At 45.7% G+C, this 26,865-nt stretch overlaps 1 protein-coding gene and 1 long non-coding RNA gene across 2 annotated transcripts in view; one reads left to right on the top strand and one right to left on the bottom strand.

Annotated features, from left to right (window-relative positions):
- The first annotated feature begins 1,478 nt into the window (after positions 1-1,478).
- Igfbp7 (insulin like growth factor binding protein 7) overlaps positions 1,479-26,865 on the top strand; it is a 59,204-nt gene continuing 33,817 nt past the window's right edge. The window contains exon 1 of the mRNA XM_034509429.2: positions 1,479-1,991. Coding sequence (XP_034365320.1) covers positions 1,520-1,991 — 472 coding nt within the window. The 5' untranslated portion in view covers positions 1,479-1,519. The remainder of the gene's footprint in view (positions 1,992-26,865) is intronic.
- LOC143443136 (uncharacterized) lies at positions 13,383-25,122 on the bottom strand. The gene is made up of 4 exons (XR_013111897.1): positions 24,840-25,122; positions 16,743-16,847; positions 14,920-15,091; positions 13,383-14,580 (listed from the first exon to the last, which is right to left on the bottom strand). It is a non-coding gene; the product is annotated as an uncharacterized LOC143443136 (long non-coding RNA).

Genomic DNA, 26,865 nt, shown 5'->3' with positions numbered 1-26,865 from the left:
CAGACCAGCCAAGGACAGTCACTGCTCTTGTGACAGTTGGCATGGAAAAAAAGGTCATTTTAGTTTTTGAAGTGCAAAGATGTGTTTCTGTGCCAGCTGTTTATAATTTAATCGTTTGATAATTGTGTTCATTAATCTCTTAAAATGATCGAACTTTTTGCTCTTTTAATATAGACCCTAAGACTAATGCTTCTGTGGACTCCAGTGGGCTCTGTCTCAGACTCTACCTTCTGGGATCAGAGGCCCTGATCCCTGGTAACTGCTATCAGTGTGAGCACTGAACTGCTAAATACCCTCAAGAAACAGGACACAAGACCACTGTCCCCACAGGTGGAATAGTAGCCTTCCTCTAAAAGGTAGTCTCTGTGAGTTTTAAATAATAACACAAGCCAATGATTTGTGAACGAGCCTTATAACCAGAATTCAAGCCCTGGGACCCAAATAATAGATAGAGAAAATCAGCTGCCCCAAGTTGCCCTCCACACGTGTAGCACATGGACTCACACACTCATTCACAAACACAAAATAAAAATGCTTAAAAAAAAAAAAAAAAAAAAAAAAAGTAAGGGACCGGAAAAACGGCTTAGTAGTTAAGAGAACACTGGCTTCAGGTCCAGGACCTGAGTTCAATTCCCAGCACCCACAAGGCTTCTAACAACTGTCTGTAATTCCAATAACAGGGTATCAGATCTTCTGTCCCCACCCGACCCCCGGTACCAGGCACACACATGATGTACACTTATATGCAGCCAAAAACATCCATACACACAAAATAAAAACAAATAAATCTAGAACCATAACTTTTTGGGTTTCTCTGTGTAGCCCTGGAACTCTCTCTGTAGACCAGGCTGGCCTCAAACTCAGAAACCCGCCTAGCCTCTGCCTCCCAAGTGCTGGGATTAAAGGCATGCGCCACCACCGCCCGGCCATAACTTTTAAAAAGAATTTTAAACCTGACTCAGAATGAGACAGCTTGTGTGATAGGAAAAAAGAGCAAGATTATGAGGCTCCAAAGAAGAACCTGACATCTAAAACCACATGGGCCCTGTAGTAAAGAGGACACAAACCCTACTCCCTTCGAAGTCTGTACTTAAAAGAGTAACCACAAAGCACCCAGGTTTCCCAGGCCCATGAGAATTTAATGGAGTAAACAGTGCATTCTCATAAAGTCCTAGTTGTTAAAAAGGTTTTAAGAAAAAAAAAAAAAGTAGGATCTGGAAAGGAGAGGAAGCGGGAGACGCGCTCCCTCCAGTGCTAGAGAGAGGACAGGGGCAGGGGGCTGAGCGGGAGCCGGCCAGTGCGTGTGCTGGGCGTGAGACGGGCTCGTCAGGGCAGAGAAGATGCCCACGACGGCGACGGCTGGAGGCCGGATCGCGGGTGGGAGGAGCGGGGCGGGCAGCGGGCAGACTCTCCGCCCCGGGGAGGGCCCCTGCGGAGCGCCGGGCGGGGCGGCAGCTTTAAGAGTTGGCCTCGGGGACCCGGGCTGCTCACTCGCGCGCTCGCGTCCAGCTACCCCATCATGGAGCGGCCGCCGCGCGCCCTGCTGCTGGGTGCAGCCGGACTGCTGCTCCTGCTCCTGCCCCTCTCCTCTTCCTCCTCTTCGGATGCCTGCGGCCCGTGCGTGCCGGCTTCCTGCCCCGCGCTGCCCCCGCTCGGCTGCCCGCTGGGTGAGACCCGCGACGCGTGCGGCTGCTGCCCGGTGTGCGCTCGCGGCGAGGGTGAGCCGTGCGGGGGCGGCGCGGCCGGCAGGGGGCACTGCGCGCCGGGCATGGAGTGCGTGAAGAGCCGCAAGAGGCGGAAGGGTAAAGCCGGGGCAGCAGCCGGCGGACCCGCGACCCTCGCCGTGTGCGTGTGCAAGAGCCGCTACCCGGTGTGCGGCAGCGACGGCATCACCTACTCCAGCGGCTGCCAGCTGCGCGCCGCCAGCCTGCGCGCCGAGAGCCGCGGGGAGAAGGCCATCACCCAGGTCAGCAAGGGCACCTGCGAGCAAGGTGGGCACCAGCGCCATCCCCGCCCACTCCCCACCCCCACCTCCCGCCGCCGCAGAGCATCCCTGGAGACCCGCGGGAGGGAGGAGTTATGGCTGCCCGCTGTCCCGCGCCAGGGGAAACGCCTCCCCTTGGCTCGCTTGGGATGGTTTTATTTGGAGTCGCCTGTGTGCGCCAAGAAAGTGAGAAATCGCAGAAACGGGTATAAATATAGAAAAGATTGTCCAAGACTCCTAGACACAATTTACCCAACTAGCCTGCAGGGCAAGTCTCAAAAGCCTCTACACCCTTGAAAACCTTTTCTCGTCATTCTTTCGTTTCTTTTGGGTGTGTACAAAGAGATACACACCCAAAGGGTGTTAGCACCCCTTTGGGGTTAGCAGAGAAATACAAAAACTTTGAGAAAGTCGATTTAGTAACCAGATAATTTTTTCAAGTTGAAGTTCTTATTATTATTCAAGTACTGGAGTTTCCCGTTATCAAACGGTAACCTAGCTAGAGGATAATACTTGGGGGTAAAAAGAGACACAAACACTTTGATGTGAACCCTCTGACCATGTTGTTTTTCTTCTTGGGCCTTGGTTATGTTTTTTCATAATTTGTCCACAGGATGCAAGGTTCCGCAGGAATGGCCTTGACATTGTGTTTGTCTATTGTATCCCATACTAATCCAAATTTACACAAATGAAATTGGAAAAAAGTAAAATCTGAGGTTGGAAGGAAAAAAAGAAGTCAGAAACTTTAACTCTGGTGCCTGAAATAACAGTTTCCGTGAGCAGTCGTTTCGCGGGAAAGTTAGAGCCCTGCGCTGGCAGCTGCTGCCCTAGCCTCAGCCAAGGTAGCAGGGCAGAGGAGGAGAGTCAGCTGCTTGTTCGTGAACACAGTTCAGGCTTTCTCCAGACCTTGCAAGGAGCAGTCCTTTCTTTACAGCTTTTCCCAGAAACCCGTATGCAAATAGGCTGTGTGCCATTCGCCTCAAAGTTTGCCACTGAAAGCCTTACATGGTGTAACTCACAGTTACCCACTTACGGTATTATCACCTCGTATTTATAAAAATCACAGACCAAATATCCCTGTTTCCAATGGAAACGGCCATTTTCCCCTTTCGCACGACAGTCACATCATGAAGGGAAATGCACATTAAGAATTCATTCCAAATACTGAGAGTTTCTTATAAACACCCCAAGGGGAAACTTCTTTCCCAGAGTCTCAGAGTCAGGCATCCTTGCCCTGTCAGAGCTTAGCCTGGTGACTTCCCAAGCCATGTTTCCTCATCTGTGGAGAGTACCATCTTATAATTAATAAAAATAATTTATTAATTATACAAAATGTTAGGATTTGTTATGACATTTCATAAATGTACTTTTATTTTTTATTATTTTTATTTTTTTTATTTATTTTATGTATATGAGTATACTGTCACTGTCTTCAGACACACCAGAAGAGGGCATCAGATCCCATTACAGATGGTTGTGAGCCACCATGTGGTTGCTGGGAATTGAACTCAGGACCTCTGGAAGAGCAGCCAGTGCTCTAAACCATTAGGCCACCTGTCCCGCTCAAATGGACTTTTGTTATATTTGTCCTCATTACTACCCTCTCCTCCCCTCTCCCCACTCTACTTCCTCCTCCCAAGTCATACCCCTCTATTTTCCTGTCTTGGGGGGGGGGGGTGTAGAATTTTATCAGTTTGTCTCTTGCTGCTTCCCTCTCTTAGCACACACACAGTATGATGAATAAGAGTGAACACGTCCAGTCTGCCTCATTGCCAGGGTCACCCAGCTCTTTGGTCCCTCTCCAGGCTGCAAACCACTTTAAGGGTACAGCCTGGCTTCATCTTTATGCTCAGGAAGATGGTGAAAAACAGCATCTAAAACTAAAAACCTTGACATAAACCAGCCCTCCGTCTCTCCGCCACACCCTGACAGACATGGGGGCCAGGTTCTAAGGTTCTAGTAGGAGGGTGCCAGAGAGAACAGGAGAGGACAGAGAGTCTCCAGAAAACCTTTCCACAGCAAAGGAGAGTGAGTGATCATGTACTTATTTGGGGTCCTAGGTATAGTTTGACAACGACGAAAGCTAAATGGCCAGAGTACCACTTACTTATGTACCATTCAGCACTGGGTCTTTGCAGAGAATAAAAATGTATTTCCTTCCTTCTTCTAGCCATTTCTTTCCCCCAAAAGAAACTTGCATTGTGTTTGCCCTGAGGGATAGAAGGTGTATTTTTGCAGAACTCAGCCCCGGTGAAATAGGCTGTCTACATTCTGTTCCTCTGTTTTCATTAAGCATAATATTTATTGAGCAGCTAGCCAGCTTCAGCTGTGTATCACTGGGGAGGCACAGAGCAGATCTGGTCTTGATGGTGAAGGGACTACGTACTGGTTAGAAACCGTGGAGCACTTTCCCTAGATCCATGGAGCATCTCTTGGTGTGGGTCTTCACTGAAACTACCATTTATATGCCTTCTAGGGAGAGCTTGTCCTGCTTGGTTCTGTATTTTTTGCAGTTGAAGGCGAAGCCATCTGCTTGGAAATCTGTTAGAGAGATAGTGAGCTAATAATCTGGAGTCTTGGAGCCGTCACTGTGAACTGAGTGCCAGTAGAATTCACTGGCGTCCTTGGCTAACTGGCAGCGGGGCTGACAATTCAGTTTAATAAACAGACTCAGGACAGAGATGATGAGGCACAGCATAAAGTCATGATGCCGGACAGAAGAGGTTACGCTTCTACTTCAGTTCTCAGGCCTTTTGCTTACAGTCCCTTCAATCTGAGTTCCTTGGCACCCATGTAGCTAGTTACTCTATATTTGGATACCGTTTTCTTGCCCTTCAGAAGTTTTACTTGTGGACCTAGAATGCCGCCATCCAGTCTCTCTTCTTATTTCTTCCACGGCTCAGTTTGAACTGCCACTCAGGCAGTAGGAGGGTCTTCACAGTGCAATTCCATCTGACCTCTTCCCTCCAGTCTCCCTATGCCGCTGACACGCTATATGGCTGCTGTTCTGCATGCCTTTGGAAATGCTGTGCCTTCTGCCTAGAGTGCCTCCTGTAGACAGACAGACGGACAGACAGACAGACAGACACACACACACACACACACACACACACAGGGATACACACACAGGGATACACACACAGGGACATACAGAGAGACAGACTCACACCCTCCCTTGGAATTCTTGTCACTTTCTCTGTAAGACCTGACTTTCCCCTGCCCCGTTACAGTGTTATTATTCTCCTAGTGCTGTTCAACATCAAGAAATTCTTACTGGGTCCATGCTGTGTATTTGTACAAAGGTCCCATAGCTGACAATGAGCTGTAGACCTGACTCCCTGAATATGAACCACTAGCTTTGTTCTCTCATGACCTCTCTGACCGTAGGATTCCTCCCCTGTAGAATGGGGTTATAGTTACATCACAGGGTTTTATGATGATTAAATGCCATGAAAAGTAACTGCAGAAACCACTGGATGAAGATCGGTGTCAGTGCTCAACCAGAAAGTTAGCTCTAGGTGACAAGGGAGTCTTTGTCGCCCAGATCTCCAAGGGCCCAGATCAGTACATGAATGGACTGGTGAATGAAAGAATCCCACAACCTTCTTCTAGTCTCAGGGTAAGCAACTTTGAAGAAATAGACACAATTTCTCACTTGCAGAGTTCAGTGTAAACTTTACACAGAAACGAATGATACTTTTACATAGTTGTGTGTACGTTAAAGAATGTACAGCAGGGGAATTTTGTCGAGGTCAGGGGTGAGTGAAGCAGGTACTGAGTGGGGCAGGTGGGGCAGTAGCGTGAGCCAAAGAGCACAGACAGATCTGAGGGGGACCCTGGCTGTCTGCCTGAGTGGAGAGTAAGCTATGCCATATAGACCATCCTGCCATCTCCTTAAATCCCTCTCTCTCCTAGAATAAAGGGCAGCCTCTGTCTTATAATGCCTTTCAAACACAGCATCTGGCTAACAGTTAGAGCTTGGTACATGTTCGTTAGTCGGTCAGAGGAGACCCTGGGGGAAGTGCCTTCCTCTGGGAATGAGGACAGTGGTCTTCCTGCTGTGTGCCTTTACCGCACACACACACACACACACACACACACACACACACACACACACACACACCTGCCTCCACTTTACGCTTCTGCCTTCCTGAAGTCTAAGCAGGGAATTTATCTGACACTCTGTACTCAGCCATTTTGAGCTCTGATACCACGGTCACTTTACACCAAATCCTCAGACTCTCACATCACGTTGATAGCTACGATGAGGTCCTGGAGCTGTGTTGTAAGTAAAAGAGGAAAAAAAAAATCTTCAGTGAAGTTTGAAAATTCAAATTTCAAACCCTTTCCTTAAGGAATTCAGTTTAAACTTATTGTAAGGTTGGTGACGTGTTGTGTAAATGCTACTGTGCCATTCCTGTCCTTGAATGAACCCAGGAACTCCACTGGAAAGTGAAACAGAGGAGTTCCAACCGCCAGTGAACTTGTTAGGGGGACTGGTTTATCTTGAGACCGGACACGTCAATGGAATGTTTTGTTAAGATAACTCTGTCTTGCAAAAAGAACAGATTTATGCTGAGGAGGGGGAAAGAGCTAATAATGACTTCTTGGGGGAGTGATATCCTGGTTGAGATAAATAAATAAATAAATAAAGTAAGTAAGTAAGTTAGCTAAAGAAGAGCTAGTATTGGGGTATGAGTGGAGTCAGAAGAAAGAGAACATGGAATATTATTTAGCCTTACAAAAGAAGGAGATCTTGTCATTTGTAACAGCATGGATGAACCTGGAAGACTATTTTAAATAAACTATACTCAAAGAGACAAATACCACATGATCTTGTTTCCACATGGAAACTTAAAATGTCAAACTCACAGGAGCAAAAAGCAGAAAGTCCTTTTTTTTTTTTTTTTTTTTTTTTTTTACAGAGGTGGAAGGTGAAGTTGGTATAGGAAGAATTGAAGAGAGGTTAATCAAAGAACACAAATGACAATTAGAAAAATATCTAAGAACTGCCAGACCCGAGACCCCAACTTGCCATGACAGGCTGTGTTTACCTGGGAGTGCCCAATGAGCCTCTGCTTCTGAACACTGTCTTACTAAGTTCAGTCTGATATAGCCTTCATACCAGACAGTACTGCCTCTGAATTACAGCCCACCATTACCCTCTGCCCTTGCTTTCAGATCAGAGAAACAGAGAGAAGGGGGAAACTTGACTATAAGAGAGTCAGTGACTGCAGACTCACGGTTGAGAAAGAGACATACAGGGCTTCTGTGACAACCCCTCCCCCCAACCCATTCCCCCCAAAAGTAACAGCCTAGGCAGAAAGCCATGAAGAGAACACTTTAAAACTGTGATACGGATTCTGAAGTGCAGCTCTCCACAGTTAGTGGGGGTGCAGCAGGGGAAGGACTCAAGTTTTCTTTAAGGGGCTAGCCACTGGGGGTTTGAGCATGCTCCAGTACATATATGGGCTACGTAAATTGGACTTGTTTTCTTCTCTTTCTGTTCCTCCTCTTCCTCCTCTTCCTCCTCTTCCTCCTTCTCCTGGGGGTTGGGGAGAGTCACAAGGGTAGGGGAACAGACCTGAGAGGACTGGAAAGTGAGTATGATTCAGGTGTATGGAATTCCCAAATAATCAATTAAAAAAATATATTATGTTGAAAAAACCCTGCCCCAACCCGATAATAATGCCTCTATAGTTTTATAACGTTCTTGGCCTTGTTTGCCCTTGTTAAACACAGAAGCTTCTAGAACGGTAAGCAGATCACTAACTCTTGCTTATCGCTTGATTCTGTTTCAATCGCCGAATTGTAGGAAAGCTTTGAGCTCCTGGAGTAGCTTTAGAAAGGGGACAGGCAACTTTGCAGAAGGGGTAAAGGACTCAGGCAGGGGTAAAGGACTTTAGAGCATTTGTTCTCAGCCGTCCTAACACTGTGACCCTGTAATACAGTTCCTCATGTTGTGGTGACCCCCAGCCATAAAATCATGTCATCGTTACTTCATAACTAATTTTGCTACTGTTATTAATCATAATGTAAGTACGTGCTATGCAGGGTCTTTGACATGGGACCCCCAAAGGGGTCACAACCCACAGGTTGAGAACCGCCGTTTTAGAGCGGAAGCACTCCAGAGAACAAGGTATGGTCTACCTAGTTAGGGAAGTGGCTATTAAATGGCAAGTGCCCCATTCCGTAGTTCTTCAAGGAACTAGAATGAAAAGCCTAAATTAAATAGCCACGGGCACATTCAGATTACACACCAGGAAGAAACCTGTAGCATGGACGCTGCAGCGTGGTTGTGTGGGAGCTGAGGAAGCCTCATTAGAGCTGAGAAATGACCTGAGTTAGGAGGGCAGAGTGGAGGAGGCCGTCACCACTTTATCCTCCTTCTTGGTCAGCTCTGAGATGGACTGACGGAGCTGAGCAGTATTACTGACATCCTCAGTATCCTTTCTGTCCTGTCCCTAGGAGGGTCCACTAGAGACTTGCCTTCTAGAAGAAACTGCCTTATACGGGTGTTCTTTTGAACAGCTCACTGACACAATGCCCTTGGTTGGAGTCCAAGGGCAGCTGGCTTCTCTCATTCTGGGTAGCCTCAAGGGCAGTAGGCCTCCCTGCTTCTCAAATCTGCCTCCCAGTGGATTAGATTGTGAGCTTCCTCTACCTCCAGCTGCCCCACATGGGTTCTGACTTAGCCTCTATGCCTTTAACTATAGCCCAGCCATCTTCTCAGGAACCAGTAGAAAGGTCCTATCAAAAGAATTAAGCCAGGGAGATCCATGACTCTCACTCTCTCGTTGGGAGTTTATAAGTGACAAGTTCAGAAAGTTTTGAAAGTGATAGAAACTTAGATATACCCAGTAATTCATGGACCTGGTCACTTAAGGTAATAATAAAGATGTCCCTAGATATCCTTGACTCTTTAGGAGTGGAGTCAGGGTAAAGGCGCTCAAACTGCCCACGGTGAAGAGCACTCCTACAGCCTTGTACACCAAGACCAAGACGCTGATGGAACAAGAGAAGAAAGCCAGAGTAATGGGGGTGGGGGAGGGGAGCGTGTCTCCTTTTCACTTGAAATGCCTATGTGTTAAAGAGTTGAATCGTGTCTTATCCCAAATTCAATTAATGGAAAAAAAAAAAAAAAAAAAACGATCTGACCCTTTTGAAAAAGCTAATGTGCCGAATTGCTTTCTGGGTTCACAGAGGACAAGATTAACTAGCCGCAGCTGGGGCTTACATCAGGCTCCGCCCCCTTAACCTCTCCAACCCAGCAGAAGGTTGGGGGCGGAGCGGGCTGAGGGGAGGCAGCTGGGCTGTCCAGGAAATCCAGGGAGGAAATCCTGCTGTTCCCAGAAGCAGGCCAAAGCAACGCAGAAGTCTTGCCTCTGAAAACTAAGAACGGTTCAAACCAGGTAAAACAGGCTGAGTAACCCAGCGTTGACAAAGGCCCGTTCATGAGGTGTGATGACCCCCATCAGCCCACAGTAAGTGTCAGTGAGGCCAAGATCCAGCCAAACGGACAGGTTCATAGAGCTGGTTGCTGTAAAACGGCAGTTGTCACAGTGCGGAGTGGTACAGTTTAGGCTTCCTCCTTCACAGGGTGACTTGCGCACTGTAATCCCAGCATCTCTCTGCTTTCCCGTCATTTTCCTCAACTTGAATATCTACTCCACACCTAAGGGCGGTGCGTGGGTATGGCCACCGTTGTGCTTTAAGTTGCATTTGTAGGTATTGGAGCCTGTTTGTTGACAGCGGCGGCATTAGACTCTTTTAAAATTTATTCTTATTTCATGTGCGTTGGTGGTTTGCCTGCGTGTTTGTCTGCGTGAGGGTTTTGGATTCCCTGGAACTGGAATTACCAGCAGTTTTGAGCTGCCACGTGGAACCTCTCTGTGGAAGAGCAGCCAGTGCTCTTAACCAGAGCCACCTCTCCAGCCCCAGTGTTAGACTCTTGACAAGGTGCAGAAAGGTGCAGAGGGGAAAATTCATGGGAGAATTTGAGAACTCAATCCATCATATTCCATTTTGACTCTCTTGAAAGAATTAAAAACAAAAGCAAAAAGCTAGTGCTTTAATAGTCTACCAGGCTCTGGTATGCTGACCACCGTTGCCCTGCTTCTCACGGTGTTTTCAGGAGAAGAGACATCTCCAGCTTCTACCGGAGCTTGCTTCCTTTTTTTTTTTTTTTTTTTTAAGTCGGCATATAAGTGATGAGTTTTATCACAGCTTGTCTCCCCTTGAATGAGAAACATTTCCCAGGCATTTCATTTACATCAGCACAAATTAGCGCCCGGCGGTCAAGTGGTGGAGTCGGAAAGGCTTTGGATCTGACATCTGCTCTGCTCTCTTCTGGCTCCACTCCAGGCAAAGATGAAAACATTTATCAAGAAATGGATCTCCTGGAACTTTCCAAAGGATTTTTTTTTTTTTGAAAGGGACCACACAGAAATGAAGCTTCAGGAATGTGTCAGGGCAGCCCAGGCCTGCAGGACTCCAACCTGGCTCATTCTCCATGGGAGTTTTCAGAACTCGGGGGATCCAAAGGGGAATTTCAGTCGTGGCTTCAGCTATTAGATGGCAACCTTGGCTTCCAAAAGGAACCCCTCAGGAAGCCACCAGCTTTTGATGGAAAATGAAATGCATGCTTCTCTGTGAGGACAGACATCAAGGAGCGGGGTCCTGCAGTGTGGCCCCTTATTAAAGATGCTAAGCCCGGCTGGAGAGGGCAAGCTAGGGCAGAGATGAAGATGCTGCCCAATGTTTAACAAGCCTGGGCTTCAGAGCTAGAAGCCCCTGTGGGCTCAGGTGTGTCTCGTATCTGAGGCTCGGAGTGGTACAGTGGAGTGGATCCGACTCCGCTTTGTATACCACGGAGCCTTTGGTTCACTGGTAACTGGCAAGGCAGGGCCAGGCCGGTCTTTCTAAACTCAGAGAGGAGGCAAAGGGAACCTCCCACTCCCTCTCAACCGCCCAAATGCTCTCTCCTCAGGGGCCTTTTTCTTTTTATCTATTCTGCCTGGCCCATCATGGCAGGCTGCCCCTTTTTCCTGTCTAGCTGAGCTCAAAGAAATAGTCCCCCCCTGCCCCCCAACCCACCAAACTCGGTCCTTTGTGAGTTACAGAGCTGCAGTAGTGTTTTAGTGGTGAGCTCTGCTCAGCTCCATTGCATAAGTCACCAGATTCCAGAGCCACGCCTGACCCGCCCCTATAAAAGCACCTGTAAGCAAACACTCAGCATAGCATGCCTTTCTCCTGGACAAGCTGGAGAAACATCCAGAACACAACATCCAGAAGTGGGCGTTACCCCTCCTTTTCTTAACGACACCCTGGGAAAGTTTTTCAGATAGCTTAGGATCCTTGAGCACTCCATCAACTGGAACCCATGGCCACAATCAGGATAAGCCCTAAGGTGGGGGAGATAGCTCCCAGCCCATGGTGACTGTAGGTACAACGGGACTTCAAGGCTGATACCGGACTGTCTCTACCAGCTTTTACTTCTTGTGGTATGATCATAGTGTGCTACGTCAGACAAGGCCTGCATAGTATGTGCACAGATACAGCACAGAATTTACGTGTGTGTCCTCTATGCCTCTTCCCTGTCATCTGAGCCTGTCTGTCTGTCTGTCTATCATCTGTCTGTCTGTCTATCTGTCTATTGATCTATCTAGTTAAACTATCAGCTTCATCGAGGACAGTGAATAAAAAAGTCCTGGTCTGGAAAATGAAGTCTACCATCAATGCCAGGGGGCACACACGCTGGGCATTATCTTTGACTCTTAGAGTCCTGCTGATAAAAAATATAATAGTTCCTTCACTGTGTTTTGGTTCTCTGACCTACACACGTAGCCTCAGTTTAGCTGGAGCCCGTTTGAAAAAAAAAAAAATCAAAACATTCAACTGTAAATGAGATATTTGGACTCACAATGTGCCCACGTGGGTTGGCTGCCTGTGACTGAGAGATAATAACATGTACTGTCAAGTGTGGACTAGAAATGAGGGTCCCGATAGGAGGGCTAAGAAAATGACTGGCTTTGCAGACCCAGCACTGCAAGCTGAGTGAACTTGTTAGAGCATTATGACCTGCCCCTTTCCAGGTACAAGGCCACCTCACTCTCTGGAGCAGTTGTCCTTAGCTGGTCTGCTCGCCAGGGTTGAGTCACAGAAGGATATGCATGAACTCCACTCCAAGATTCTGATTTAATCGGTCTGGATGTGAGCTGAGCCAAGGACCTCATAAACACTTTCCAGATAATTTAATGTCCTGCCCGAGCCTAGAACTATTATTATTGTTTTAAAGTGATTTCCCGTGACTATAGGGGACTCTCATTCTTAGGGAAATTCTTATATGATGGGGCAGTATTTGCTCTGCCTGCCCAGAATTCAGTGCTTTACAGCCAAGGGACTTTTCAGGATACTGCTTGTCCACCATAGCAAATGGAAGCTCTTGAAACGAATAATGGCCTCTCATGTTGCAGGCAGCTCAGGGCTTGCCCCTGTCTTTCCTCCTGGCTAGTTCAGTGCTCTCACCTGTTTGGACAAAGTGGAAATGCGTTTACCTCTGTCGGTATCACAGTACTTGAGAATTTACCTAAACCCACATGATCCAGCCTGCCAGTTGTTTCTCCAGAGTGTGCCTTCCTTGAGCCTCAGGTTTTTATCTGCTTTCCTCACCACTGAATCCCCAGTGTTGCAAAGCCTTGGGATGTGGTAGGCACTGAATGAGCAAATGCATGAACAATGAAGGTGGATTTTTTCAAGCGCCCTATTGAGAAGAACAACTTTTTTCACCTCTGTCTGGACTATATGAACCCTCACCTCCCTGGAATCTCTAACAGGATGAGGTAGCTCCACTCAACTTAGAGCCCCCCTCCACTGGCCTAGAGGGGAGTCTCTTGTCACTCAGCTGAAACCCTTCTGATTGATACCATTCTCAGCATTGTTCCTTGACCCAGTGATGCTGTCAACCTCACCAGTGGGCATGGGGATTGCCTGAGTTCTATTTTGTATGATCAGCAGTGTTAAGGCATTTAGCCTCCTGAGAAGGTCATCTAGTCTCCCTCCCCCTCAGTTAGACGGCAGCAACAGAGAACACAGCTATGGCATCTGGTCATTATTGACTATCAGTTTGTGTCCTATTAGTTTGCCTCAAGCACAGAGTTAGTGAATACTGAGCTGCCGCTCCTGCAGGTAACACAGAGGAATTCTGGGAACCTTATTGTGCATGGATGATTCTGTTTAAAGGCTACCCTGTAAGGGTTCAATTTAGGGTAACAAGCAAGTGTAAACCCTGCAAAGGACTGAGGGTATTTGGAAATGACCATCCCAACAACAAGCAGTCGGGACCTTGCAAGGATGTTGAATGCAGAACCTATTTGTAAGATGGGCCTCCTTCCGAAATCCCACGATAATATAATGGTGGACAAGGACAGATGTTTAAGGAACCATTTGGGGATTGGCTCTTGATACAAAAAACACACTCTCTCCCTGACTTTATTGTTCCATAGCAAGCTGGATTTTTCCTGGCCCTTGACCTTCTGACCATTAACCCCCTACAAATAGTACTTCCGATCTTATTTCATAGGTCAGCAGGAAGGTTATATGGGAGACTGCTCCCCCATCTCTTCTTCCCGCCTTCCTATCGGCTAGTGGAAAATTAGCCCTTTGATTCCTATCCAGTTCTTGCTTTTTTGTACATGTTGTGCTGTGTGCCAAAAGGAATTTGTGTCACAAGAAAGATGCTGACATCTCTGTATGGATCCTGCAAAGCCAATGTCTGTTCTGATTGGTTGGGAAGTGCAGAAAGGCAGAATAGATGGTAAGACTCAAAGTAGGGTAGCCCCTGTGTAAGCCCAGTCAATAAAAACACACAGACATGAAGGATGTACACACATACATGCATACATGTAACTTTATTAGTAATCACCAGAAGCATATTTTCCTGGGATGGAGAAATAAACAAGGGTGTAGACATACTTGTAACCTGTACATATAATGAACAAATACATTTTAACTTGATTACATACTATAGGTACTTAGAAGTAACTGTCTTAGTGCATAGTATATAAATGAATTTATTATTGCTTCACCCAAAATAGCATATGGGGGTAGAAAGGAGTGGATCTTATTCTTGTTTGTTTATAATTGAACTAATAATAGAATGTTAATGCAAAAGAATCTTCAAGATTGTTTTAGGGACTGGAGAGACAGCTTAGCAGTCAAGTGCACTGGCTGCTCTTCCAGAGGACCCAGACCTGATTCTCAGCACCCATGTGGCAGCTCACAAACGCCTATAACTTCATTTCCCAGGGCTCTAATACCTTCTCCCAGCCTCTAGCAGACACCGGACATGCAGGTAGGGCACAGACAATTCAATCAAAACACCCATACCATAGGAATAATTTTTTTTTTACTTTTGAGGTGTGTTTAAATACCTTGGTAAATGCTAAGAAAAATATACAGTAGATTTACATCACTCTGTCTAGTTTCCTTGGCAAAAGAAATAAAAGGAAAGTTTTAAATAGGTGCAGTGGCCTGCTGGGACGGTGAGGGTGCTGTCTTCCTGTCAGTCTCCAACAACCAGTGTCTCCTGTTTCTCCCTGTGGACAAACCCGGATCAATTTAGATTCTACATTTATAAATACTTGTTAATTAACTTCAGCTGCTATGCAGCTTCTGTGTGTCCTGGGAATATAGGCAAATTTAATATTTTATTTTTACTAAAGATCTTTTTTATTATTAAAAAAAAAAAAAAAAAAAAAAGCTAACTTTGGCCCAGCAATCATAAATCTGTGGTAGGAAGATGAAGAGTCAACATAGGAAGACCGTATCTGAAAACAAAACAACCAAAAAGGGCTCAACCACTCCCCACAAACTAACAGGATAGAAATCTGGGGGCTTTGCCAAAATCAAAGACATCCCCTGTCCTTGGAGCTGACCTTGAGTCCTGGCTGAGGCTGTAGAGTCTCCTTCCTCTTTGCCTCTGGAGTTTCGGTGTCCAGCACGGTCATCTGTAAGGCCATTATCCCTGCTAATAACACTGCTGACAAGATACTTCCAGCACGGAGGAAGCTGCCTGTGGCTTCCAGCAGAAATTTTTCACATTTCTGACTGAGAGATAACACAACAGCACAGTGGGATTTATGAGAATTTCCCTGTGGGTGAGTATTCAGTATCATCCGTTTAATCCCCAGAAGAAGGCTGTGATAGGGTATTATCTGTACTTTATAAAGTAGGCCACCATGATACAGTGCATCTGGGTGCCCAAGCCCTGCTTCTGTTACCAGAAAACAGATACAGCTAAGCCAAGAATTCAGATGGGTTGGTGTGAATGTAGGCATAAGCACCATACTCAATCCCAAACCTGCCACACCCACGTGCCAGAGCCTACTGTATGTACTAGATGCTTCTTCATTTACAGCTTGCCTGCCTGTCTGCCATCTTTCTTTCTGGCAGGGTGTGGTATGGAGCCCAGGCTGGTGCCACTCGGGAGGCTCTGCTTCAGTTTCTAGAGTGCTGGGATTGCAGGTGTGTGCCTCTACTCTTGGCTTTGTTTATAGTGCTTAATCTACACATTCCAGCTTGTGTTCCTACTGTGAGTTTCCTTTGTTAAGCTTCCTGTTCTTCTCTGCAGTCTCCAGTAACAGATTACCACCAGCAGAAGAAAGTGCATATGCTTATTCTGTAAGGTCATATGTGTGCTTTTCAAGAAAAGTATCTAGAGGATCAACAGATGTTCTTTGATACGTTAAAATAATTTAGATGATTTTAGTTTTGGCAGTGGTGTTGTCTGATACAGCTCAAATGATCCCCAAATCCCTGTGATCAACTTGGCTAATTGCAAGTAATCTAAGTCTGAGACTGCTTGGATCAGTTTGTTTTGTGAAATGAAATAACCAATGTTTCATTCCACTTCCTGGGAGCGGGGCACAAAAAGTAAAGCAAATCAGAAGAGGTAAGCAGATAAATCCCTGTGTCTTCTAAAAATAACACCTAGCCACTGACGAGTGGAGACCTGTGGACAAATGACTTTTCAATCCACTTGAATAAAATTGAGTCCTCTGCAGAGATTTCACCATTACGTACACACATTTCAAATCCACAGGCTAAGAAGGCGATCCACTGAGCCCATTAAAAACCAGCATACCTTTGTGCTTAGGACCGCAGCGGAGAAAGTGGTACACAGCAGTTTCTCATGGAAATGTGATGTTTATTTTAGATTGATGAGTTCTTTCATGAACAAAGCACTGTGCAACAACTATGCATAGCAACATCATGTGGACACAGTGTTTTAGTTTATAAAAACTGTCAGCTAATGCCTCTCTGGTTTTGTGCATTCATCATTTACACGTGTCCTTTTCCAATCTCCCTCTTCAGATTACATAAGTACTATTATAAAAGAATATCATGAACTACTGTCTCCGATGCCATGACCATGGTTAGAGAAATTAATGAAGTGACAAATTAGAATCCTTAAGACTGTGAAGCCATGGGTGCATGCAAGATTTCATTCCTTTTGGTTCTGCCAGTGACAGTAGCCACAACTCTGATTGCATACCCACTTAGCTAACTACCCTGTGTGCACCTATGTCAAACAGTTGCTTCTAATTAAGCCACTCCATGTGCATCTGGGCCACCCCTTTCCCTTCAAATACTCACAAGTAGAGTTCGGAGACTGCTATTTTATCAAGTTATCTTGGACCAACCAATTAGTAAAGAAACCTGCTACTAGTTTGTATGGAATAAAATATAAAGTACTTACTTGGCATCCATTTGAGAACATCTGATCCTTCTTCCTGCCAGTCATTAGCCGAGTAATGACGAGTAAGCAGCATCTGCCTTCTAGAAGCTTGCGTTGCATATTAACCTGGAAAGGTGTAAGGATAGCAAGTCTTCTGTTATCCATCAATCACTTTAATGAGTACAAGAGAGCACCTTGTCACCCTGCCAAATACTATAGGAATTAGGAATGGCTCGGTCCTCAGCTAAGAATGGGAGCAGTTACCGAGTTCCACACTTTATCATAGCTGAGAGCGCTAGAACTCCAGTCTCAATCTGTGTTGGTGGGGAAATGGCAGCAGAAGAGTTTCTCCATCTCCCTGGACTCAGTCTCCTTGGCAGAATAGGTGGAGCCGCCAGAACCAGAAGACGAGGGGTTTAGGGAGGTGTTTAATGGATACAGAGTTCCAGATTTGCAAGATGGAAAGAATTCTGGAGATGGCTCTCACAACCACGTGAGTGGATAGACAGATGCCCCGTCGACTCACGAGGAGTCATGTGGTGCTAAAAACCACCATGAGCTGAAACTGCCATCAGTCACTGAAAACTCACAACCTGTTCCGCCACAGCATCGGAGCACAGTGCATTTGCAATGGCTGCTGTCTCCTCTTGTGATTGAGTGGCCGGCTGATCACTGAGGCTCTTTGCTAACACCCAACTTCTTGAGAATGTCACACCTTCATAGTGCTCACCTGGGAAAAACAAACCCTTCAATCTCATGTACAGCTTCCACTGAGTGGTACCACTCTTGTACCATGGCAACCTTTTAAGCTCACAGTCTGAGCCACCGTAAGTGGATACCAACTGTGCTGACCTGTATTCATAACTAGGTGAGGTGGCGTCGGGTGGGTGGCTCAAGTGTGGAGCACTTTCCCAGCACATCCTCTCCTCAGTGGTGGAAAACAGAGAGTTAGGGTGCTAGTAGTTAGTGTCACATATGTTTTACCAAAGCTTTAAAAAAAGTTTAAGTAAAAACACAGAACCACTCGATAGCGAAACGGTGACAAGCTGTCCATGAAAAACGTCACAGTGCAAGTGGGTTGGAACCTGTGCCACAAGGCTTTGGGAAGTCAGCAGCCATGAGGAAGGAATCAGGGCAAAGGAAGGCCATGATGACACCTCTAATCAGAGAAAGTCCATCCCAACAGACGCTCACTGTGAAATCCACACTCGGGTAGGTACCAGGGACCCAGGGAAGACACAGAAGGAGCTGCAATCTCCTGAACCTTTCACCTACAAAGAGCTGCTATGACCATGAATGGACAGTTCAAACTGGTGATACTGAGACAATAGAGGCAGATAAAGGTTGAGGAGGGAAACAAAACCAGGAAGCCACAGAAAACCATCAAATTGTTATCACTAAATGAGAGCGTTCAAAATGGCGCTCTGAGAAGTCACAGAAAGGAATCCTGGGCAGCAGTTCCTTCAAAAAGTGTGTGGATCTTACATTAAAAATAAATAAATAAATAAATAAATAAGCACAGAATAAGATCAAAATCAAGTCTCATGCTGGAGAAAACAAAGAGTTCATGGGGTGTAGCTCAACTGTGGGGCACGTGCCTAATGAGTGTATGGCCCAGGTTTCAGTCCTCAGCACTGGGGGGAATGTGAGAGGGCCAGCCAGCACTGTCTCTAAAAGCATATCTGAAGAACATGTCTACAAATATGAAGACTGTAGTTCTCTGTTTTATATTTTAAAAAAGACCTTTGAAAATAAGAATCAGAAGGACTCAGAATTGCAGTGGATAGCTAATAATTAGAAATACAAGATATATTTCTAAAATAGAAGCAAAGTCCAAAGAAGGACAAGAGTAAGCAATAAAAGAACCATGAGACCCGCAGGAGGGGCAGTGGCTAAGAGCAGTTAGAGTGGCTAAGAGCTGGGCAAACATAAAGACCTGAGTTTGAGTCCCTAGCGTCCATGTGAAAAAGCCAGGTGTAGCCACATATTCCTGTGATGCTGGCACTGGGGGAATGAGGGAGAGACAGACAGATGCCCGAGAGTTCACTGGCCAGGCTTTCTATATTCAAATTGGTGAGCCTCGGGTTCAATGAGAGGCCCTGTCTCAAGGAAATAAGGCAGAGAACTTGTGATGGTTTGTATAAGCTTGAGCCAGAGAGTGGCACTATTAGAAGGTGTGGCCTTGTTGGAGTATGTGTGTCACTGTGGGTGTGGGCATAAGATCCACTCTCATCTGCCTGAGAGTGAGTATTCTGCTGGCAGCCTTCAGATGATGATGTAGAACTCTCCTGCACCATGCATGCCTGGAGGCTGCCATGACGATCCCGCCTTGATAATAATAGATTGAACCTCTGAACCTGTAAGCCAACCCCAATTAAATGTTATCCTTATAAGAGTTGCCTCGGTCACGGTGTCGGTTCACAGCAGTAAAACCCAAACTAAGACAGAACTATAGAGGAGGATACTGAACATCCTCTTCTAGTTTCTGTAGGTTCATAACATACACAAACACACACACACACTATACATACATATATATATATATATATGTGATAGATAGATAGATAGATAGATAGATAGATAGATAGATAGATAGATATGTATCAGAGCTGGGGAATGTACACATACATACATTGTGTGTGTGTGTGTCTCTGTGTGTGTGTGCATAACTTAAATCTAAGAAAATTAACAAAAACTATAAACAGAGAAGAAAAGAGCAAGTACAGCTGGCCAGGCAAACACATGAAGATCCGCTAGACCTCACACAGAGTCCTCACATGCAATTAAAAGAACAGTCGTCAGTAGCGTTGCCCCTCCAGCTTGACCTACTTCGGCAAAACTCCTAAGTCTGACTGCTGGGAAATGTGTGAGAAGATGAGCAGTCTTGTCGATATCGCCAGGGCCGTGAATTGCCCAAGTAATCCAGAAATACCTGTTAAAATTAAAAATCCACGTGCCTCTGAGCCAGCAGTCTCAGAACTGGGGACCCATCACACAGAAACAAGAGCAGCAGGGTATACACATAAGAATGGGCATGCACTCATGCGTAGTTAACATGCAGAAGAAAAACCACCCAGGCTTCTCCTAAGCAAACCTGCCTGTGCTGTGGAACAGTGTATAGCTTCAGAATACAGTGAAGTTCCTACTGACCCTCAAAGACCTCAAAGATCAAACTCTGATGCATTGTTTAGTGAAAGGGGGGACCTGCAGGGTAATACATCTGACTTTTTTTTTCCATTTTAAAAAAAGAAACAAACTATATACAATGAGTATAGGTTATGGGGGGGGAGGGGGTGGGCGGGTTTATCATAGGATTAAAGAGGACCCTTTACTGTCTTTTCTCATGTTTTTCTGATGTTTGAATTGGTATCCTAAGCATGTATTGTTGCATTTTTAATACCAATGAAAAGATTCGAGAAGAATACTGTATCATTGGTTTTCCCCCAGGTAATGTAAATACTGCTATAAATCTTAAGGAATTTTCTCTCCCTTTTCAAAATGTTTATTTGGAAGATGGCAGGCGAGGGAGGCGTATATGCCAGTGCGTGCATGTGTGGAAGGCAGAGGACAACTTTGTGGAGTCAGTTCTCTCCTACATTTATGAGAGTTCCAGGGATCAAACTCAGGCTGCCGGGTTTGTGCCGCAAGCCCTTCTACTTGCTGAGTCATTTTGACAGCCATCTACCTTCTTTTAATTAGCAAACGTGAAACTGAAATTGGAGTTAGACTCAAAGCTATAGATCAGTATAACAGAGTCCACACATGGCATCTCTTCTGGATATACGAGACGGTCCTGGATCATAGCCGGGACCAGTGGTGATGTGAAAAGAAAAATTATAAGGTATCTGTCCTAGTCAGGGTTTGTATTCCTGCACAAAACATCATGACCAAGAAGCAAGTTGGAAAGGAAAGGGTTTATTCAGCTTACACTTCCACATTGCTGTTCATCACCAAAGGAAGTCAGGACTGGAACTCACCTAGGGCAGGAAGCAGGAGCTGATGCCAAGGCTATGGAGGGATGTTACTCACTGTCTTGCTTCCCCTGGCTTGCTCAGCTTGCTTTCTTATAGAACCCAAGACTACCAGCCCAAGGGATGGCACCACCCACAATGGGCTCCCCACTTGATCACTAATTAAGAAAATGCCTTACAGCTGGATCTCATGGAGGCATTTTTCTCAACTGAAGCTCCTTTCTCTGTGATAACTCCAGCTTGTGTCAAGTTGACACAAAACCAGCCAGTACAGCATTCTTTGGAAGTCAGGGGCACGCTCAGGAAGGCTGGCCCTCAGAAGGGCTTTCTTACTGGAACTGAGTCCTCCAGCCGCTGAGTGCTTCTGTTTCCTTCCGTTTCACAGGGAGAAACAAAGACTCAGAGAGGATCCAAGGTCTCAAAAGGACTTCTTCCAACATTGCTTCATCCTTCCCATTTAACCGGTTAAAAACAGAGGGTCCCCTAGGCTCAATCCATAACAGCACAAGGCAACAGGATATGGTGGGAACTGCAGCCAAATCCCACTCAGCCTGCCTGTCAACATGTCCTCTCTCACACTTCTCTCGACCTCTGTCTGACACACCAGTATCACTGGCTCAGTTGGGCTGGCATGCATTGCCTTTTACCTGTGTATCCAAAAATCTGTTGGGTGCAGATTACTTACATAAAATACCTAGCATGATCTAATCTATCAATGTCAAAGGACCAGGGAGGCAAAACGATTTGATTATAAAGCCCAAAGTAGAAACATTTCTGGGCCAGCATAAAAACTCTGCAAGTTCTTTTATTTGTGTTGAAAACCTAGAGTCGCTAATTTTTTTTTCTCCCTTTACAAACGGAGGATACTAGAGTTTTGTTTTTAAAAGTCAGGATTCTAGAGCCAGTGAGATGGCTCAGCTGGTAAAGGCTTGCTACCAAGCCTGAATTAAGCCGCAACACCCACATGGCGGAAGAAAAGAACCAATTCCTGCAAGTTGTCCTCCACTTCCACATGCGTGCCACGACACGCACGACACGCATGTGCCTGTGCATACACGCAGGCTTATTCAAACACACAATAAATACATAAATAACTTTGTAAAAATAAATAAATCAGGGTCCCATAAATTTCAAGAACTATTGTGGCCCTTGTGTGAAATGGTCACTTGGGCTCTGAATACCTTCTGATCGGTGCTGTTTTGGGTGGCTGTGGAATCTTTAGGATAGAGGGCATGTCTTTTACCGAAACCCTTGCCGACCCTTGCCGCTACCAAGAATTCCAAGCTTCTACTTGACTTTAGGCTCGGCGTGAGTCCCTGGGCAGTAGTTGATAGCTTCCATCACCATATGGTTTTTGCTCAGGGTCCAGGAATTACTGTCCCTATTGGAGGGTCACACCACACACGAAGTAGAGTGTGACTAATAAAGAATGTGTCCAGACAGCTTCTGATAAACTTTTTTTTTTTTTTTAAGGTCAGGAATGTTTTCCTTTGTGGGGGGGAAATATGTGGTCCATGGTGTGAGCGGGAGGAGTGGAGCAGGAGAGATCTCAACACTAGATCTCGCCCACATAACTTCTCAGCATGTCAGCAGCAGTCAAGTTCGACCGCCCATCCCCCCACCCCACCCGCCCCCGCCCTTAGGACATAGCTGGGTATAAGCCAGAGAGAGAAGAGGAATACATCTGTGACACATGGGTAATTCCAAAGTGATGACCAGGCAAGTTTAACCTTGACAACATTGAGGCCGTTTCCATCCTGTAGCCAAGAATGTTCTAGAAAATATCCACCGAGACCCACTTTAAATACCCGTTGGGACCCTTACTTCCTGTACTGACAAAAGGGGGAAGCCCCGTAGAGGAAGCGGGTGTTGACTCCTGGAAGAGAAACACCCAAGTAGACTATATGGCATCTCTTGGCATTCTTCATAGACCAGTAGATTCTAGAAGCACCAAATAAGGGCATGGCAAGCGGCTGAAGAATATGGAGTTGGCACTGCTATCCCCTCAACAAGGAAAGGATGCAGCAGATAATTCTGTAAAGAAAAGCACGTTATCGGCAGGACCTATCCGCTCCTGTCTTTCAGCACTTTTCCTACCGTCTTTTCACGCTTTCTGGTCCAGTATGTGTTGTAGAGAATGTGTGTGGGTAAGACCGAGCTGTTCCTGGTCAGTTATAAATAGAATATGAACATTTCACAGAGGAAGCTCCCTCTAAACAGCTGGGCAGGGATGGGGCTAGATTTGTTTTTGCTATAAACTTTAGCATGGTGGCTTCAGTGGTTTCAGCCGTCACCCATATCCCAGAGTGCACAGGGCTAAGGCAGGTAGAAGGCTGAAGATGGAGATGGTGGGGGAAAGATTTCAGCTTATCTCCATCCTCATATCCACATCCCCGTCTCATACATTGTGTTACCCAATCTCCCGTCACCATGGCAACACCTGTGCTAACTCACAAGCAGGAAAGATCACTTTCCTTCATAGTTTGTAAGGTTTCCATCCATGATTTGTCTACTCTGATGCTTGGGGGATACGAAGTAGAGAAAAACTGCTTACCTCATGATTGGGTTTGGGAGGTGGGGATAAAAACTGGGAGCTGAAGGGATAAATGGCTCAGTGGTTAAGAGAGGCTTTCTGCTCTCACAAAGTTTTGGACAGCTGTAACCATCTGTGACTCAAGTTTCAGAGGGGAAATATGATATTTTTCTCTGCTGCAAGGGTTTCTGCATATACATGGTGCACACACACTCACAGAAACACACACACACACATATAAAAAACAAATATTTTTTCTAGAAAAAAAAAAAAGGTGAAAACAAAGTGTCTTGGGTCTTGTCACACCCTTAACAGACACACTCCCAGTGACCCAAAGACTTCCAGCTAAGCTCCACCTTTTAAGGGTTCCACAGTGTCCAAAAGAAACATGAACTGGGACCACATATTTAACACGGGGGCTTTGAGGGGACCCTCAGTATCCAACTGCAGCAGCACCCCTCACTTTTGCTGTTGACATACAGTGCATTTTGAATACTTGGTCATCAGGATGACAACCCTGGGGGCCCAGTGCTTCTTCCCATTGTACAGGAGAGAGATCGATTTGATGGTTCTTTCGTTCTTGCAGCTAGGAATTAATTCAGATGCCTACCAAGCCCTTGGTCAGCTGTGAGGGACTGAAAAAGCCATGTCAAAGAGCCATTGCGCAGAAAGCAGTGGGCATTCTAGGAAGATGTAAATTCTAGAGACAAAGCTAAGTCTGGAGTCCTTGCCCTGGTGCTGAAGCTCTGAGAGTGTGTGGCTGATACTTAACTAGAGTCTTTGTCTGTAAATATACCTTATTAGGTTCTCGTGGGGTCCACAGAGGTGTTGTGTGCAAGAGCATGGACTAACACCTGCCATATCGTAAGTTTATCACATGGTAGTTAGGATGGTATTATGCATGGCTGTGGTAGCGTTTATAGTTCAGTTACGGTTAATGAGAAAAATCATAAGGTTGGCAGCAGAAACCCCACTGAACAAAAGACACCTGGAAAGATCACGTAGAACTTCGCCTGCTAGCTGCCTTCCCGCTAACTCTGTTTTGGTTTTTATATTAATATTTCCTTAGCAGAGAAAGAGAACAAGTCTCTTAGTATGTGTCTTCTGTTGCGCTGCCGAAGACCGGGGATTCAGTACAGAATTCACCTGCAGTCTGTCACAGTGCTGGCTCTAGCCTCCCAGTGCCCTGTCAATTATTTGACTTTCTGAAGTGTGCCTGCCCTGAAGAACCTCTGCTAAGGAGGGCTGTGTTAATGTGTAACGCCGAGATAAGCGAAGCACTGCTCTTTACTGCCCTATTTTTTTCCATGCCTGTTCAGTTGGAAAACCGAAAATGGTTGTTTGCCTCTCATCAAGCTCTGTTGTAAGGAGGGGAGAAAGGGTTTTTGCTAATGATGCACATGGGAAGTTTTAACCACACAGACCACCATGAATCGCCTGCAATTTGTTGTTTGTTTGTTTAAGCAATCGCACAAACCAGCTTAGAAAGGTGATGATATTGAACAAGCAGCAGCTGGGTGTTGGCTGTGTAGATGGAAGGCGTGCACCTCACTCTAAAAAGCCTCAGGGTCAGGTTTCTCTGCACCCAGATGGAAGGCAGCTATGGAAACTCACCTTTAGGACGCACTCGCAAAAATGAGCGTCTTCGGTAGAAAGCATCAAGTTGGTCCACAGGCAGCCGTGACCTGATGGGCAAAAGCCAGCTCTGCCTGCGGGTGGGTTTCCCAGGTCAGTAGGGGTAGATGGTGGAACTGATCCTCTGCACAGTGTGACTGGAACTTTCCATTGCTAGGGGAAACTCCCAGCTACCATCCAAGTGCATTTTTGAAATGCCTGACTGTGTCAGGGGCCCTGCAGGCTGTGGGTTAGCCAGTCCGGACAAGGTCAATGTTCAAAAGCAAAGCTCAAAGGAACATGGTCCAGTTGGCTTAAAAAAAAATCCTTGAGTATCTATGTCACTAGCTCATCAAAGGTGCCTTGTAAAAGGGTAGGAAGAGATATCAATAATTCAGAATGAAGGTCTTAGAATTTGGAACTGAAGAAAATGTCTTGAAGACTGAAGACAGGAAATGGCTCTTTTGTGGCAGTTTCTGTCGACCTCAAGTCTATTAGCTTGTTGGTTAGTATGCAGAGGCAGAGGTTTTGATTGTCTAGGAAGTGTTACAGTGTGGTGGTTAGGAGCCTGGGATCCAGAACCCCATTACCTAGTTTTAATTATTGTCACTATTGTTGTTCTTATTGTTAAGACAGAATCTCATCAATCCCAGGCTAGCTTTGAACTCCCTTATGTAGCCAAGGATAATCTTGAGGGGCAAACCCTCCTGCCTTTACTGAGAGCTGGGATTCCAGAAACGTGCTGGCTTGCCTTGGAACATGGCGTTTGTTCCCTTTAGCATCTCATCTTCTGTTACCCAGGCCTAAGGCTTCTGTACAGAGCTCACCTTCAGGCTGTATCCCACTGTTTGCCTGGAGCTGGTGTTCCAGAGTCACTGTTAGAGGTCTGTTACCTGACTTTTTAATATGTACTAACCTTGAAGAACCTCTACTGAGAAGTGGCCACTTGAATATATTCTGTGGCCTCGTGAAGCATGTTAAATCATGACTGTGTGCCTTATTCTGCCTTGATTCCTCTGTTTAAATCTAGAATGACTGTGGTGGGCAGTGGTGGTCCATGTCTTTAATCCCAGCACTCAGGAAGCACAGACAGGTGGATCTCTGAGTTCACGGCCAGCCTGGTCTTCAGAGGGAGTTCTAGGATAGCCAGGGCTACACAGAGAAACCCTGTCTCACAAAAACAAGCAACAAAAATAAAAATGAATCTATAGTGACAAGATCAGAAAATTATTTGAATTCTGTTGACCTTAAATAAATCATTTCAGATCCTAGTGAAAAAAAAAATGACCTTAAAATATTAAATACTTTTTGGTATCACTCCATCTTTAATGGGATTTTTCTTGAAATTATGAATAAAGTTTTTGATCTTGTTGTTTCCATCTGAAAAAAGTAAAAAAATCAAAACTTCATCCCTAAGAAAGCATCTTGCGTGGGTTACTTGTCTACTTTTTTTTGTTGGTTTTTTTTTTTTTTTTTTTTTTTTTTTTTTTTTTTTTTTTGGTTTTTTTTTTTTTTTTTTTTTTGGTTTTTTTTTTTTTTTTTTTTTTTTTGTTTGTTTTTGTTTTTTTTTTTTTGTTTTTCCAGACAGGGTTTCTCTGAGTAGTCCTGGCTGGCCTGGAACTCACTCTGTAGACCAGGCTGGTCTCGAACTCAGAAATCCACCTGTCTCTGCCTCCCAAGATTAAAGGCATGCGTGCGCCACCACGCCCTGCGGTTACTTGTCTTCTTGCTGTGACCAGTTACCTGGCAGGAAGGGATTTAAGGGATTAGGGGTTTATTTCTGGCTTGCAGCTTTTAGAGGCCATCAAGGTGGAGAACACATGGAGGCAGAAGTATGAGTTGACTTGTCCCTCTGCAACCAACAGGAGAGCTAAAGCCGATAAGGAGCAGGGTGGGGCTATAAAACTCAAGGCCTACCCAAGTCCACCCACCTTCCAGAGAGGATTCATCCCCTAAAGGTCCCACAGCCTTCCCAGGCAGCAGTACCAGCTGCTAGAACACACAAGCCCGTGAGAGGTGTAGCACA

Source organism: Arvicanthis niloticus, chromosome 7 (assembly GCF_011762505.2).
Source record: "Arvicanthis niloticus isolate mArvNil1 chromosome 7, mArvNil1.pat.X, whole genome shotgun sequence".
NCBI classification, from domain to species: Eukaryota; Metazoa; Chordata; class Mammalia; order Rodentia; family Muridae; genus Arvicanthis; species Arvicanthis niloticus.
This window is presented reverse-complemented; position numbering and strand designations above follow the sequence as displayed.